Source organism: Pseudophryne corroboree, chromosome 1, assembly GCF_028390025.1.
Source record: "Pseudophryne corroboree isolate aPseCor3 chromosome 1, aPseCor3.hap2, whole genome shotgun sequence".
Taxonomy (NCBI): Eukaryota; Metazoa; Chordata; class Amphibia; order Anura; family Myobatrachidae; genus Pseudophryne; species Pseudophryne corroboree.
Window position 1 is genome coordinate 850,061,720 of NC_086444.1, and position 17,419 is coordinate 850,079,138.

The 17,419-nt window shown below is 41.6% G+C and overlaps 1 protein-coding gene across 2 annotated transcripts in view; it reads left to right on the top strand.

Moving 5' to 3' along the window:
• PRKG2 (protein kinase cGMP-dependent 2) overlaps window positions 1–17,419 on the top strand; it is a 168,844-nt gene that overhangs the window by 58,444 nt on the left and 92,981 nt on the right. For both annotated transcript variants that reach the window (XM_063919955.1, XM_063919953.1), the window contains exon 6: window positions 1,309–1,386. In XM_063919955.1, the coding sequence (XP_063776025.1) occupies window positions 1,309–1,386 (78 nt within the window). The remainder of the gene's footprint in view (window positions 1–1,308; window positions 1,387–17,419) is intronic.

Consider the following 17,419-nt stretch of genomic DNA (forward strand, 5'->3'; position numbering starts at 1 on the left):
AGATATTATATGAATCAATGTCCATTGTCACTGCAGCACTAGATCTGTTAGTTATCCACAATTTATTTAATTTTATTATGGGGATACTCAGAGACAGGATTCTCATACTTTAAATTGTCATTCGAACCTTTTTAAGTAATGTTCTAAAATATACTTTCTTAAAGACGAATAGCACTAGATTCATAAATAGTAAGTATGTTGTTGACTTCATCTTCACAACATCTCTAGAATATGACCCTTATTCATCAGTGAAGCTACCAAAACGTATTCATGCCCTTAGATGGATAATCCAATGGGGAACCCCTTAAGAAGAAAGAAAGATCCCTTGATATGCTTTCTTCCTTTTAGTTCAACTAAGACTATATACACCAATTGATGCCTGGAGAACTCACAATTGTTTCTTTTATGAGATGCTATTTTTGAAGACACTAAGTGGCTCATTTATCAATGAGTGATAAAAGTCAGTATGTATGATAACTCGTTGCGTAGGATAAATGGGTCTCCAGCCAATCAGCTCCCAAGTGTCATTTTTTTTAAATACATGATAGTTAAGAGCTGAACACATAGCAGGAGCTGATTGGCTGGAGCACCAATAATCATACACAATGAGTTTTATCATTCATGAGTTTTATCACTCATAGTAATGCTAGTGTACATTCTTCATCAGACAGAATGATTCTACATGAGGTAAATGTGGAACAGCAGAATTTTGCAGGATTGGAACAGCAGCAATAGGTCTGATGGATTCCGTCTGGGTTTTAGCTGAGTCTGTTATAAGCCACCGCTGGGCTAATCACTACAACTTGTCTGCTACCTTTAAAAATGTGTTTGTTCAGTAGGTCATTGCTCCTGATGCCAGCAAGTGGCCAGACGGTAGGTTAAGCGTCTGGGGTTACGTTAGGAGCCATTTGGAATATGTACTACTTGTGCTTATTAGAACTTTGACTGTTGTGCTGCTGTTTAAAGACTGCCTGTAAAACATGACCTGCAAAACCAGCATGTGCTGTGTAACCTGCCTGAGATGGAAATAAAGTGTACTCCATCTGTGGTTCTGTCACAATAGGTAATAGTGAGATTATAAACAGATCAGCGTGTTTCTTCCACAAAAATCTATGTTACCTTAGATAAATGATATATTAATTACATGTTAAAAATGTAACATGTTAAATGTTAAAAATCCATTTAGCAAAGTTGCACTGAACTGCAAATGGACAGCACATTAGAGTATGGCATGCCAGACCACAAAACTTAGTGGGAACAGAGCTAAAAAGGTATCTGTTTTTAATAATAATTATTATTTGTTAACAGGAATTGTATGAAAAAGGAGATTACATTATCCGTGAAGGAGAGGAGGGGAGCACATTCTTTATCATTACAAAAGGGAAGGTGAGAAAGAAAAAGAAACATGTTTTACTTTTTCTTATTTTGTTTCTAACTTTTGAAAAAAAAAATTGTATTGGAAAATGTGGTGCTTTTATTTAAATGTTATAAGACTGTAGTTAATTTATCATTATGAGCTTTCTCTGTATATCAGTTTTTGTCATTTCATTCAGTATTATCTAAGTAATGTAATTTTAGCGCTGGTTACAAATAAAATTCAATACAAGAAAACCATTTCATGAATCCTAGTGTTTTAGGGGGACATTTACGAAGCAGTGATAAGAGCGGAGAAGTGAGCCAGTGTAGAAGTGGCCCCATCAACCAATCAGCAGCTCTTTATCATTTTATAGTATGCAAATTATAGATGTTACTTCAGTGCTGATTGGTTGCCATGGGCAACTTCTTCACTGACCGCTCTTATCACTGCTTAGTAAATGTCCCCCATAGTGCACATGGCAGAAATGTAATTTGTAGGTTAGAACAATATACCTGCTCTGACCGCACTACTATGTACCACAGACACCTGCCACTACTGGGGTAATAATCTTATTCCTGCAGTATTTTTAAAGTAATTTTCTCAGTGCTGTGTTATAAATTGATTGTCTGAATGAGTCCTTATTATGACTTTCAGTGACTATGAAAGTAACTACATTATATGTATATTGTATAAGAGTTTTGAAGAGTTTCAGAACAAAAATGTATATAATTCATGAAGAGCTATATGCAAATACAAAATGCAAGAGCAAAGTGTCCTTTTCAGTACTGCACATGTGCAGTAATATCGGGTATGTCTCAGTCTAAACTGTGGGCCTAATTCATGTATGTATGCAATGGTGATTATCAAGCAATGGGATGATTATCGACAGACTGCGCATATGCCACAATCGCGATGCACATGCACGAAGGTGCCACTGCCATCCCGCTCACAATGAGGATTTTATGGGAAATTGATTGACAGGAAGTGACCATTTGGAGGTGTTAATGGCAATTTATGGGGAGTGGTTGGGAAAACGCAGGCGTGTCATGGCCGTATTCGGTACGTGTATCTGCTGATGGCTGTGAGCTCGTACGTGCAAAAACATGGCATCTGAGTCGTTACTGCTGTGTCCAGTCTGCGTAGCCATAGACCAACCCTTAGCCTCGATGTTCCTAATTTTTCTGCAAAGACTGCGAATATCTACGCAGCTGCGCATGACTTTGCGATAGTTCCGGTAGACATCTCTTTTCATTTCTGGGCGGCAGCTGCACTTGCTAACATTAGCAATTCTGTAGCCTAGACAATTGAACTTACTAATACATTAGCGTACGAACATGAATTAGACACTGTATGTGTACAGTAGATACAGTAGATGGAAAATTGGGATGGGTTCTCATAGCCTGAGTACAGTAAGGACATTCACATACTTAATGTTGGACTGGAAAAGGTGCAGATATGGCTGTATCACCTGTAGTGCAAGATCAATGTTGATGATTATGATCATCAGAACAGACCTTGCATTGTCTGGTAAAATAAAAAAAAATAAAAAGCACGCAAGTACCAGCTCCCACAAAGAAAGAGCGTCTCTAGTGATGCCAGATATGGCTGTTGTTGGCAAAATCAGGGTGACAAAACCTGGATTACCCCAAAATTGCAGATACCGCACTCAGATATGTCAGCCATGGCTGGTGGCACTATAGCAGGAAAACTGGCAGTATGATGTCCCCCTGCCATAGTACCAACCAGTCCTAGGCTATTCAGCAGGAGACCCATTTCAGCACAGTGGCGTAAGTTCATCCCCGTTGCCCGGAGGCAAGTTAGAGCTTGGTGCCCCCACCCCTCAAAAAATAAGTGCCAGGACAGAGGTGACAGGGCCAGTACTGAGATGAAGGGGAAAGTCCAGTGGGGCCAGGACAGATTAAGACAAAGGTGACAGGGCCAGGATGGAACAGAGGGGCAGGAGAGATGGGTGACAGGACCAGGACAGAGGGGACATGGAGACTACAGCGATGACAGGGCTATGACAGAATAGAGGAGACAGGAGAGAAGGGTGTCGGGGACAGGACAGAGGTGACAGGGCCAAGACAGAACATTGGGGACAGGAGAGAAGGGGTCTCAGGGACAGAATAGAGGTGACAGGGCCAATACAGAGATGACAGGGACAGTCCAGTGGGAAAGAACAAAAATTACAGGACCAAGATAAAGAACCAAGATAAAGGTGACAGGGACAAGAGAGAGGTGATGGGATCAGGAAATAGGTGACAGGGCCAGGACAGAGGGGACAAGGGCAGAACAGGGGTGACATGGACAGAACCAGGACAGAGGTATCAGGACAGAACTGAAGGGATAGGAGAGAGGGTTAACGGGGCCAGCACAGAGATTACAGGGTCAGGACAGGGACAGTGGTGGCAGGGACAGGACAGAGCAAATTGCAAATGCTGATTTACATACAGGACTAAAAGCAACACTTTAAAAATACATTTCATACACTTTAAATGGAGCCGCTGCGGCCGCTATACTTAATCCTCAACCTATGTACTTATTCCACCATTAGCGTACAGAGCCCGTACCGTGTACGTACTTTGCGTACAAACGCTGCGCTGGCTGTACAAAGTACACTCAGCGCGTACACACCCAAAGATTCACCGTGAACCCTTAACAGCTATGCATGCGATAGTAATACACTTTAAACCTTAGCAGGGAAAGGAAAACATGACACCAGATTGTATTTAAAATGCCGGGTTCCGACACCACAACATATTATTACTGAAAGGGGGTTACAATAACAAAGCAATACAATACAATAATGGCTACAGTCAGTGGTACATACGTGTTTGGTTTTCGCCGCGCTACCCAGTCTGGTCCTCAGTCATCTCATAGATAACTTTTAGAGTCTTGTGTGACAGGTCCTGCAGCTGGCTCCTTTTATACAATCTTCCAAAACTTAACACAATGGATACTGTAATCTTTGTCCATTGGACACAGGGATGGTCATTTACAGTACAGGAGAGGTCATAGGTTGGTTTGAATAGGTGGGCGATGTCTGTTCCAGATGCACTTGTGGGTGGTCTCCTCTGGGTTTCCGCCGCATACCTAATGTACAGTAAATACAGTTTATATCTATATTCTGCTCCTGCACATAACTATTCGCAGGAACGTGCGATCTTCTGCAAACCAACACCGGAATATTACCCTTAAAATACCCTACAGCTGGATACCAAACACCACCTTATAACCTTGTTCTGTCCCCTCCTATCCTGTAAAGGTGAATCCCTTTGTTCTGATACCATTTAAACTGTTGAAACTTGCTGGTGTGGTGCAGGGAGACTATGTGTACATTGTGCACTATTTGGATTTAATATGTAATGTGTTTTGATAGCTTTTCCATGCGTTCACAAACTCTACCGTAAATACTCATACCACGCGCTAATGCGCAGGACCACGGGAGCGACCATACGCAAATTGCGAATATGCGCACGCACGGCAGAACAAGTACACGCACGGAGGCCATCTGTGTGTAGTTTGTACGTGATGTGTGTACTGCAATATTTTTTTGACTTTGACAGTCCACCCTTTGGCAGTCACAGATAACTGCCACTACCTAATCAATAAACAGAAAAATATCTATACAAAAACTACAGAAGCTTGGATGGTCGAGGGAGAGTTGTAGGTGAGTCCATGTCTGAGGGGCATGTATCATCGTGCCGTATATGTTCTACATAAGCTTCGAGGTATTGCGAAGTATACATTAAATCTTTCTCATCCCGTATTAAGGGTCTGTAAATAGGCCAACAAACACTACCGAGTTCTTTTCGGCTTCTTGTTCCAACAAATGGGGTGCACATTTAGTTGATGATACATGGAGGGGGAACATATGTGAGTGCTAATATATGTGGATATCACCTGTCGACTGTGTGTGCCATTAGCTGGAGGTTGCAGAGATATAAGACACATATATAAAAAAACATTCACATAAACAGTTTGGGTAGGGCTGACATCTTTTCCGGATGGATGTATCTGGGCAGAGGGGGAGACAAAGAAAAACATGTAAAAGAAACAGGCCATGAAATTCATTTGCAATCCTTATCATAACACTGTCTCTATGGATGGGTCGTAGATTAAATCTGCTGCTATAACAGCGCCCTCGCTCCTTAGACTCATCAAATTTGTGCCGTGCTTGCGCTGCATTAGAATTTGAACACACCTAAATATCGAACCAATAATTATGACGACTCCCAGGATACAAAGGAGAAACTTCCCCACACTCATAATGACATTTTGAGCCCACTCTCCTAAACCTGAGAACCATTTGCGTGGGTTCAACCATGAGACCCAGCCGGTCAGTTCATTACTCACAGTCGCTAGGGTAAGGTTGTGCTTCCTCCTGAACTCCCACTTCAACTGCAAGATATCGTCCATCTTTTGATCAATGATCTCCGTTGGGTCGTCAGTGCTGTTTGTAATATACGTACAGCACTTCACACCATATTGAGTTGCCAGAGTAACACAGTACCCACCTGTCAGGGCTGTGACATAATTAAGGACCATCTTGTGCTGAATCAGTTCCTTCTTGTAAGCTTGCAACTCCCTTCCCGTATACCTGAAGGTGTTGTCATACATCTCAGTGATATCGATCAAGTTCGCTAGCGCATGGATATACCTATAATTTATAGTTCCTCTGGCAGTACGGGTAATGTCTAATGCGAGGAGGAACTGAATCCCGGTGGATTCGTGGATCAAATCAGAGGCTGTGTGCTCTGCCCTATCTATGAGGTGTCTCTTGATGATGTGTTCATAGTGAGTATGAGTATAAGGAGCCTGAGCACTGCGGTGAACGTCTTTCATTTTATCATGGGTTATGGTCGTGACCTCCGGTAGTACTCTTCCAATATAACACAATCCCTCTGAGCTCGGGGCAAGCCACTTGTACGCCTTCCTCCCACATATGAAATAGGCATCATCTGGGAGAACATAGGGGACAAAATATAACATCACCATATTACAAATTTTCCAAGTAAAGAAACCAATCCCTAGTTCTCCCATCTGCTCAGTACAAGTATCGGGCTGGATGATATGAGCACAATACCCTGACGATACTTTTCCAACCCACATGGTCTTGCTTCCACGGTGACAATGTCTATAATATTTGTCCTATTAAAAACACGTTAAAGGTTAAAGAACACAGTACGCAATTGGCGCAAAAAGTACCGCAAGGGTACTCCCTTAACTATACCTTAAGGAATGTACTTATACTGTAAACATTTGTGCAGTGACAATGTGTAGATGTAATGCAGTGTAACCTTGTTAGCTTAAAAGCTGTATGAGCGACTATGACGCTCTGAGAACCTTTATGCATTTATAATAATCAATCAAATACCGGTCTAAGGTTCTAACGCCTTTAGTGAGAGAATGAACGTTCAAAAAGAATAATACAATACAAGCTATACACTACCAAAATAACATAGAATATCTAACCAAGTAACTAACATATTATACAATAAAGACACAAGTACGTTTAAGGGGGAGGGGAGAGAGAGGGGGAGAGAGAATGGCTAACAATAACAATAAGACAATATGGTTGCAGAGAAGCTTACACATGTGAGAAACAATCACTGCGCAGTTAGTCAATGCTGAGAATCTTTGTGGAGAAAATACTTGAGCTTACCCATACTGGCTGTCCCTATATACACAACCCTACAATACCGCATGGGACAGAAGCTAGACTCTATTTCTGGAAAACTCCCATGATTCCAAAGACTGCACCACATGGCTGAAAGGGGGAGGGGAAAACACCCAGCAGCAGCCATTTTACTCAAACCAACTAATCTTATTCCACATTCCAATCCAACTTCCTAGAACCATCTTATTGCATACAGTCCATGTTATATGAATCACCAGATCACAATGTAACCACACATCCCAGCATGCCATTGCTACAGAACCCATATTCACAAGTAACTGCATAGCGGTATTCATGATTGACAAGATATATTATAACAAACCAGCACAATCTATTTTAAATCACCATAGGCAAACAAATACCACAAATGCTATGCTACAGGTTGTCTAATGTCCCAGCTACCATCACAGATTCCCAGATCTATCACACAAACAAGTTACAATATCCTATTTAAACCAGCACCATTGACCTTAAAGCAATCTGTCTATATTTCCTTATCTAGCCATGTGAATTCTATACTTAGCCTTCCACTTGGAGGTCAGTCCTAGGGATGAAGCAGCCATGCTGCTGGGTGCCAGGTAGCTGTGTGAGTGAGTGAGCCCTGTGATTTCCAGTGGATAATATCATACCTGCATTCCAGCTGTGGGGGGGGGGGGGTGTCAACCACAGGAAGTGTGTCTTTCACAGTATGTGAGCTAGCTGTATCAGTGGCCTTGGTTATGCAAAACGATGGGTGATGACTAACACATTCCTGTCTTGTGGGAAGCTATTGTTTGGCGAATACAAAACAAAACCCTGTCTCTGGGTTTTGTTCGATATTCATGATGTCCACTTTCAGTTGAGACAATGACATCTCAGCAATCATTCTTCTGGAGACAAATCCAGCCCCATTTCGTAAACACAGGTGTTGGCCCTCCTCATTGAGTCTCAAAGCTCAGTGTAATTAAAGGCTATTGTACTCCGTCTGCGGGAAAGATACTGATTTGGAATACAATTAATCTTCAATTACTATTCCTGTGCTTAACTATGCATATGAACATGTGAAGCCCTCCCAACATGCAAGCTATTGTTTGGGGAATCTCTAAGGTCAAAGAGCCATCTTTAATACACTATACTTTGCTGAACTCAGGGGAATATTAACTTATAAAATACATTATTTTGATTTAAATATGCCGCGTGCACACACACATGAAGTGCATATATGGCAACGTGCAGTGTGATATTTTTCTGACTTTGACAGTCCACCCTTTGGCAGTCACCAATAACTGCCACTTCCTAAAACATTTCAAAAAGAGAAAAATATATGTCATATGTAAATACATTTCTATGATTGGGTAAGGGAGGAGAGAAGAAGGTAGGAAAAGGGTATGACCTAGTGAGATAGCAGAAGCATGCGTGTATGAATCCATGTTTGGGGGGTCATGTATCATCGTGCCGTACGTGTTTTAAATCAAGCTTCGAGGTATTGCGAAGTATACATTTGAATTCCTTCTTATCCCGTATTAAGGGTCTGTGGATGGGCTGTCAAACTTTACCGAGCTCTTTTCGGCTTTGGTTGCAACAAAATGGGGGAGCACATTTTAGTTGATGATACATGAATGGGGGAATATGTGATTGCTGATATCTGTGCCTGTATTCCCTATCGACTATGTGTGTCATTACCTGAAGGTTGTAGAGATGAAGATAAGAAACAATTATGGTAAATGCAGTGATATTCTATGTCAGGTTAATGAACATTTGTCGGTTGAAGTCTTGTCTGGTGTCAGTTGAATGCAGTCTTCTTTGGGCTTTTGTCAAAAAGTGCGAGCAAAAGCTTTGTCAATGTCCATAGACTTACAAAAGTGTTGGGCTAGCGTAATTTTAAAATTTCTAGGAAAACTGGGGGTCTATGGCATAGTTCATCAATTATCTGTGTATAAGGTTGTCAAAACTTCTTTAATCCATCAGTTGTCTGTATACAAGCTCGTCAAATTCCTCGTCTAAGTGGGTCTTTTTACCTTGGAGAAAACTGAAAAAACAGGTGAAAGAAACGGACCGTATAATCGCATTTTCATCACATCATTGTCTCTACCGTTGGGTCATAACTCAAATCCATTGGAATTACAATTTCCTCACTCCTTAGACTCATTACCCTGGTACTACGTTTGCACTTCATTAAAGCCTGACCGCATCTAAATATCAAGCCAATCGATATGACAACACCCAAGATACATAGAAGAAACTTCCCAACATCCATTATGACTCCTTGAGCCCATTCTCCTAAACCAGAGAACCAATTTCGCGGGTTCAACCATGACACCCAACCAGTCAGCTCATTACCCACAGCAGCAAGGGTGAGATTGTGTCTCCTGCGAAATTCCCACTTTAATTGGAGAATGTCGTCCATCTTTTGGTCTATGACCTCGACCGGATCTTCGGTACTATTTGTGATATATGTGCAGCATTTCACGCCGTACTGCGTTGCCAGTGTGACACAATATCCACCTGTCACTGCTGTGAGATAATTAAGAACCATTCTATGCTGAACCAGTTCTGTTTTATAAGCTTGAAGCTCCCTTCCGGTGTATCTAAAAGTGTCATCATACATTTCTGTGATATTATCTAACAAATTAGCAAGCGCGGATATGTATTTATAATTCAGCACTCCTCTAGCGGTGCGAGTGAAATCTAACGCGAGTAGTACCTGAATCCCGGTGGATTCGTGGATCATGTCAGAGGCCGGATGCTCTGTCCTTTCTGTCAGTTGCCTTTTAACTACGTGCTCGTAATGAGTGTGAGTATAAGGAGCTTGGGCACCACGGTGAATATCTTTCATTTTGGTATGCGATACAGTCATTACTTCAGGCAATACTTTTCCAATATAACACACTCCTTCTGAGTTTGGGGCAAGCCGCTCATACGCCTTTCTCCCGCATGTGAAATATGCATCATCGGGGAGAACATATGGGACGGAGTAGGACATAACCATATTACACATCTTCCATGTGAAATCTCCTAACCCTAATTCTCCCATCTGTCTAGTACACATATCTGTTTGTACGATATGTGCACAGTATCCTGGTGATACCTCTCCAACTCTCGTAATCCTACTTCCTAGGGTATACCTATATCGGAATGATTTTCCACTACCGGCTATGTGGCGTATAAGTTCTGTATCTGTTGGCATTCTATCGGCTCTATGTGAAAAGGTCATGGTTTTGTTATTCCATGACACTTCCCAATTTCCCGGCTTTCGGGGATTGGAAATGTTAAAACATACTAGTGGTCTATCCACATGATATTGGTGGAGCTTCAAACTAGGAGGACTAGAGATATTAAACCTCCTGTCCACCGGCCTCCCACCACTTAGCTCAAGTACCTCCCCTATCGTTAAAAGGAAATGGTACTAGTCATAGCTTGCTGTGGCCTTGAGGTACTTGAGAGCATACCCAACAATCTGTCTGATTTCACACTTTACCCACTAAGGAGTGATAGTCACTCAATGGGTGCCGGTCCATGTTAATGTTAAAACTGGACTGACATTTCTTGATGCACCCATCCTCTACTACACTGTCACAGAGTCTACAGATACAGTTCTCTTTTCAGCTAACAATCCTTCACAATGTTTACAAATAACATGGCTGTTAGATTGTTTCCGGTACTCGCCTTTGCTTGGTGATTGTGTTGCTATTGGAAATTTACACCTCCGTCTCAGTCATCAGAAACCCATTCTGGATCCTTTCTCGACCTCACTGGTACTCTCACCAAAACAGACTGCTCTGGTCAACATCAGGGTCAACATGAAAACACGGATCACAGTCTCTTGAGGCGAGTCCATCTTACAGGAGGAGAAAAGGAGAAATTTGTAATGGGGGTATAGGAAAACAGTTTGAGGGGGAGAGAAACTTGTTACGATAATTAGTTCTCTAGTCTTGTTGTTCTTAAGGTGCTGTCTCTCAGTCTTCCAAACGAACATTCCGGTGATGCAATATTCCTTCCAAACCAGCGAACTTTCTGTAAGGAGCAAAAAAAATCTTGCATTACCATTTGTCTAACTGATGTGTGACATACCATCTTTAAAACATGAAAACATGAGTGAGAAGAGAGAAAACAAAAAAAAACAAAAGAGAGAGAGAACAATTCATATATATATATATAACATAACACATCAATAAACAACAACAGGAAAAAAAACATTTTTCAAACATTTTAAAACATTGTCAGATCATCAGGCTGTCATATCTACATGTCCAATGGTTTCCTTGCGCAGTCCCTCCCACCAGCACTTCCATACTCCACCCTCTGTATCTGGCCAGGATACATTGATGCGGATAGGTCATGCTGGGGTTTGGTAGACTTCTGCAAAGACCAAGTAGATATACAATGTTTGAGTCCTACCAATAATCGTCAGAGATGGGGAGAGAAAAGAAACATTTCACAGATACATTTACAACGTTTCACCCGGTCATTCCTGTGTCTTCAGGGAATGACCTCCCAATTTATTAACTGTTACCTCAGGCTTACTATCAGTCCTAGTGATCCCCTTTCCTGACTATATATTATGGGTGTGGCCCAAAATTCTTCCTATATGATCCCTGATTATAATTTGGTGTGTCATATTCATGCTCATATTCATGTCTAAGGGGTCTGATTTTATGTGGGCTGTTGCAGTTACTGGCATAATGCCCTTCTCTTTTGCAAAGATCACAAACCCTGGGCTTCCTCCAAGTGTCAGTGAAATGGGGTCTTGGTTGATTTGATGCCTCCTCAAACGCTTGGATGCTCATCACCATCAACCGCTTTCCCTGTACCTCCCTGATTCCTTGGATACCATGATTATGTCGTTGTCTAGGGAGTTGATATACCTTCTGTGAATCTTTGATCATACACTTAGATCTTTCCTAGGATCTGGGAAATCAGACATGATTGATCTCAATTCTGTCCGGGACCAGGGATGGCGCATTGCACTGTCCTTGACGGGAATGATTCCCTGATCGTCAGTCTTCCCATTGGGGACTGTGATCACCCTGACAGGACTAAATTCAATTACATCACCTTGTGTTGGTCTTACAATATAGGGTACATTTGTTTGCGCGTGATATATAACACCGTACGTACCTGTGGACACGACCTCACCTGACCCTCCGTTAGGGGGTTTGATTACTGTCTTTACCAAGTTGGTCGCGTCCACCTGGATGTCTTGTAGGCTGGCTGCTGGAAGAGGTGCCGATATCGTGCTGGGCTCACTTTCTTGCTGGTAATCCTGAGGGAAGTTTAACATGGGGTGCGACTTGCACAGGTTAACATTTGTGATTTTTACACTTTCATTTTTATAAACATTATTACATTTGTTACTTTCATTCTTAATACAGTTACTAAGTGCATTTTTATCGTACAACATTGTGCCATTTCTCTGCAACCATAATCCTCTCCATTGCCATGTCTCTCTTCCCAAGATGAGGGTCAGATATGTAAGTTAAATTTCTTTGCATTTCACTTTCCTGTTGCCATAACTGTAAACAATCATAATGTCTAATTCGTTGCTTCCAGGATTTTATGAGACAGATCCTTCGCCTTAAATTATGCAGTACCTCTGAGTCAAAACTACCTATCCCAGGAAATGGTGCTTTATCCCCCACAGTCATTCGTGTCCATTCATCACAAAAGGTCTCAGTGTGGGGACCATATCTTCCCCACATTACTAACCGAGCAGACCCTCGGGGTCTGCAAGCCTCTGCAGCCTGAACTCTGACTGCTAAACGTCCCTGTGTTGTGCACTTGGCTTCCATTGTGGACCTTTTTAACACAGAAAAACTTCCTAAAATGCACCAAACACGGAAGTCTACGGTGGAAGTTACCCAAGCTCTTCCACCAGCTTCTTCTACTCTGAGTACAACGAATCCGCCCCTTTTTAGCAGACCCACGTAATCGTTGCAGGCCCTACCAGCGAAAATTTCTTACTTTACACAAATCACGCTTGCATGTGCTCCCTACAACACGTATGAGGGCAATTTACCTCGTATCACGTTGCGTTATTGGTCACACCTACAACCGTGCGGTCCAATCGTACCACTTATAGACACTTGTTGCCCATAAATGGTAGGATCATTGGAGTCTCCCTACTGTGCTCCAAAACAGCCAGAGCGTAATACCACGAAAACTTTATCACACTCCGTCGCACGTTTTCACCAAGACCGTGCACGCACGTTTTCACCTAGACCGTGCTCATCACGTATTCACCTAGACCGTGATTCACCAAGATTTACTTCACCAAGATTTCACCAAGAGGAGTTCAATACACTCATACCGTTTTCAACCCACACTAACATTCTATAGTTTTCTGATCAGAAAAATCATTTCCCGTAATCTGATAGCTCTCCCCAGAGGCACTACAGTAAAGTAAGGTATTTAAGCTAAGTTTTGGAAACTGAACAAATGTGTGCTATTGTCTTGTGGCTTCTGTATCGCCTTACTATAAATGTAAGCGATATTTCACTATATAAACGCTTACCAAACACCACACAGTATCTTCTATGCTGTGTGCTTGGTTTTTTTTTTTTTTTTTTACAATTACTCCCTTAAGTATTACTTTTTATCTTTTAACTATTAATAACAACAAATGTCTCAGCGCGTTATCAATGGTATGTGGCAATCAGGAGAATGAGATGTGAAAATATACGAGTGAAAATGCAATTCTAAATTTAATCTAATAACATACATTGATGTAAGCACATGCATATAGATATTTAGACCTTATTCAGTGCTTCTAATTTGCATATGAATTGCTTTTTAACTACAGTAACTCTGTAAAGGCGATTTCTTTCAACACTGCTAGGGAACAAAACCAGTCACACAGGTTCATTTGCATTTCAATGGCCATCCTGCACCAAGCAGAGTAGGGTGGTAAGGAAACCAAAAGGAAAAAAAAAGAAAAAAACTTTGTTTTATCTGTGTATCGTTCTTACATCAAATACTCATTCCACTATTAACTTATATCAACCTCTATCTGAACCACTCATGATTGACCATGATATAGATTAAATAAATGCATTAAAAAAAACTCATTAAATGGTGATTTCTTTTTGACTGTGGATGGCTGATTATTTCCTGAGTCAACTGAAAATCAGCCGTTCAAAAAAAAATTGACCTTCCCAAAATGGCCGCTGCTCCTCCCCCATCCATGAGGTTTACACAAAATGGGGGACAGACCTTTTGTCACAAAGAAAAATCATCATGCCAGCCCCTTTTAGTTATCACGCTATGCAGAGCGATTAAAAATAATTTTAAACCTATTTCAACAGACAAACCATCCAATCTGTGTGTGCAGTTGGCACCAAATAGAAATAAAAACCAGATTTACAAAGACAATAACGTACTGTTCTTACCTTCCAGTTCCCGAATTCCCTCAGCACTCCTTACCAAGTGAAGCAGGCGCTTATCTGGTCAGCACTGCGAGGGATAGCACCTTCCCGCCTTTTGCTAATCGATAATGTCTGCTAAAGTTACCTAGTGCAGATATGTGAAGACCGGAGGAGCCCTCAATTGACAATGTCTATAATATTTGTCCTATTAAAAACACGTTAAAGGTTAAAGAACACAGTACGCAATTGGCGCAAAAAGTACCGCAAGGGTACTCCCTTAACTATACCTTAAGGAATGTACTTATACTGTAAACATTTGTGCAGTGACAATGTGTAGATGTAATGCAGTGTAACCTTGTTAGCTTAAAAGCTGTATGAGCGACTATGACGCTCTGAGAACCTTTATGCATTTATAATAATCAATCAAATACCGGTCTAAGGTTCTAACGCCTTTAGTGAGAGAATGAACGTTCAAAAAGAATAATACAATACAAGCTATACACTACCAAAATAACATAGAATATCTAACCAAGTAACTAACATATTATACAATAAAGACACAAGTACGTTTAAGGGGGAGGGGAGAGAGAGAGGGAGAGAGAATGGCTAACAATAACAATAAGACAATATGGTTGCAGAGAAGCTTACACATGTGAGAAACAATCACTGCGCAGTTAGTCAATGCTGAGAATCTTTGTGGAGAAAATACTTGAGCTTACCCATACTGGCTGTCCCTATATACACAACCCTACAATACCGCATGGGACAGAAGCTAGACTCCATTTCTGGAAAACTCCCATGATTCCAAAGACTGCACCACATGGCTGAAAGGGGGAGGGGAAAACACCCAGCAGCAGCCATTTTACTCAAACCAACTAATCTTATTCCACATTCCAATCCATCTTCCTAGAACCATCTTATTGCATACAGTCCATGTTATATGAATCACCAGATCACAATGTAACCACACATCCCAGCATGCCATTGCTACAGAACCCATATTCACAAGTAACTGCATGGCGGTATTCATGATTGACAAGATATATTATAACAAACCAGCACAATCTATTTTAAATCACCATAGGCAAACAAATACCACAAATGCTATGCTACTGGTTGTCTAATGTCCCAGCTACCATCACAGATTCCCAGATCTATCACACAAACAAGTTACAATATCCTATTTAAACCAGCACCATTGACCTTAAAGCAATCTGTCTATATTTCCTTATCTAGCCATGTGAATTCTATACTTAGCCTTCCGCTTGGAGGTCAGTCCTAGGGATGAAGCAGCCATGCTGCTGGGTGCCAGGTAGCTGTGTGAGTGAGTGAGCCCTGTGATTTCCAGTGGATAATATCATACCTGCATTCCAGCTGTGGGGGTGTGTCAACCACAGGAAGTGTGTCTTTCACAGTATGTGAGCTAGCTGTATCAGTGGCCTTGGTTATGCAAAACGATGGGTGATGACTAACACATTCCTGTCTTGTGGGAAGCTATTGTTTGGCGAATACAAAACAAAACCCTGTCTCTGGGTTTTGTTCGATATTCATGATGTCCACTTTCAGTTGAGACAATGACATCTCAGCAATCATTCTTCTGGAGACAAATCCAGCCCCATTTCGTAAACACAGGTGTTGGCCCTCCTCATTGAGTCTCAAAGCTCAGTGTAATTAAAGGCTATTGTACTCCGTCTGCGGGAAAGATACTGATTTGGAATACAATTAATCTTCAATTACTATTCCTGTGCTTAACTATGCATATGAACATGTGAAGCCCTCCCAACATGCAAGCTATTGTTTGGGGAATCTCTAAGGTCAAAGAGCCATCTTTAATATACCATACTTTGCTGAACTCAGGGGAATATTAACTTATAAAATACATTATTTTGATTTAAATATGCCGCGTGCACACACACATGAAGTGCATATATGGCAACGTGCAGCGTGATATTTTTCTGACTTTGACAACGGGTATACCTATACCGAAAATACCTCCCACTGTTGGCTATTTGGCGTACAAGTTCAGAGTCTATGGGTATCCTATCACCTCTGTGTGAAAAGGTCATTGTCTGGTTATTCCACGTCACTTCCGAATTTCCCGGTTTTCGGTAATTGGAAATATTAAAACACAATAAGGACCTGCCTACATGATACTGGTCGAGCTTCAAACTAGGGGGCCTAGAGATATTGAATTTTTTGTCCACCGGTCTCCCACCCCGCAATTCGAGTACCTCATCTATTGCTAAAGGGTATGGTACTAATCCTGACTTACTCTGACCTTGAGGTACTTGTGAGCACACCCTGCATTCTGTCTGGTTTAAGACCTTACCCACTAGTGAGTGGTAATCACTCAATGGATGGCGGTCCATATCGATATTAAGGTTGGACTGACATCTCTGGATGCACCCATCCTCTACTATATTCTCACAATTCCTACAAATACAATATTCATCAGACAATAACCCTTCACAGTGCCTCCGAGCTCCATGACTACCAGAGCGCTTACTGATGCCAGCCTTTACTAGAGTGATGTGCTGCTCCTGAGATCCTACAAATTCATACTCGCCATCAGAACCCATTCCAGATCCCTGCTCGACCTCTCTGGGACCCTCACCAAAACAAACTGTCCTGATCAAAACCAGAATTACTAACAGAACCAAAAACGCAGTCTCTTGTGATCGATCCATTTCGTTAGGGGAAAGGAGGAAAATAAGAAGGAGAAAAGAAAGGAAAATGCAGGGGGAGGTGAAAAAAGAAAATGATGCGACAACCGTTTTAGATCTTGTTGCTCTCTGTGCTCAGATGCCCTTCAACAGTCCTGCCTCTCAACTTTCCCGGAACAAACACTCCAGTGATACGAGATTCTCTACACTTTGCTCTTTGTCACGAGTTCTCTCCGAGTCAGCGACCTTCTTGCAGTGGGACGACAAGTCTCTCTTTCGGCGACCTTCAATGCTGTCGTGCTGGTTAACAAGACTTGGTATGGTCCTTCCCACCTGTCTATGAGGCAACCTGAGCGTAAGAAATTTCGAATCATCACAT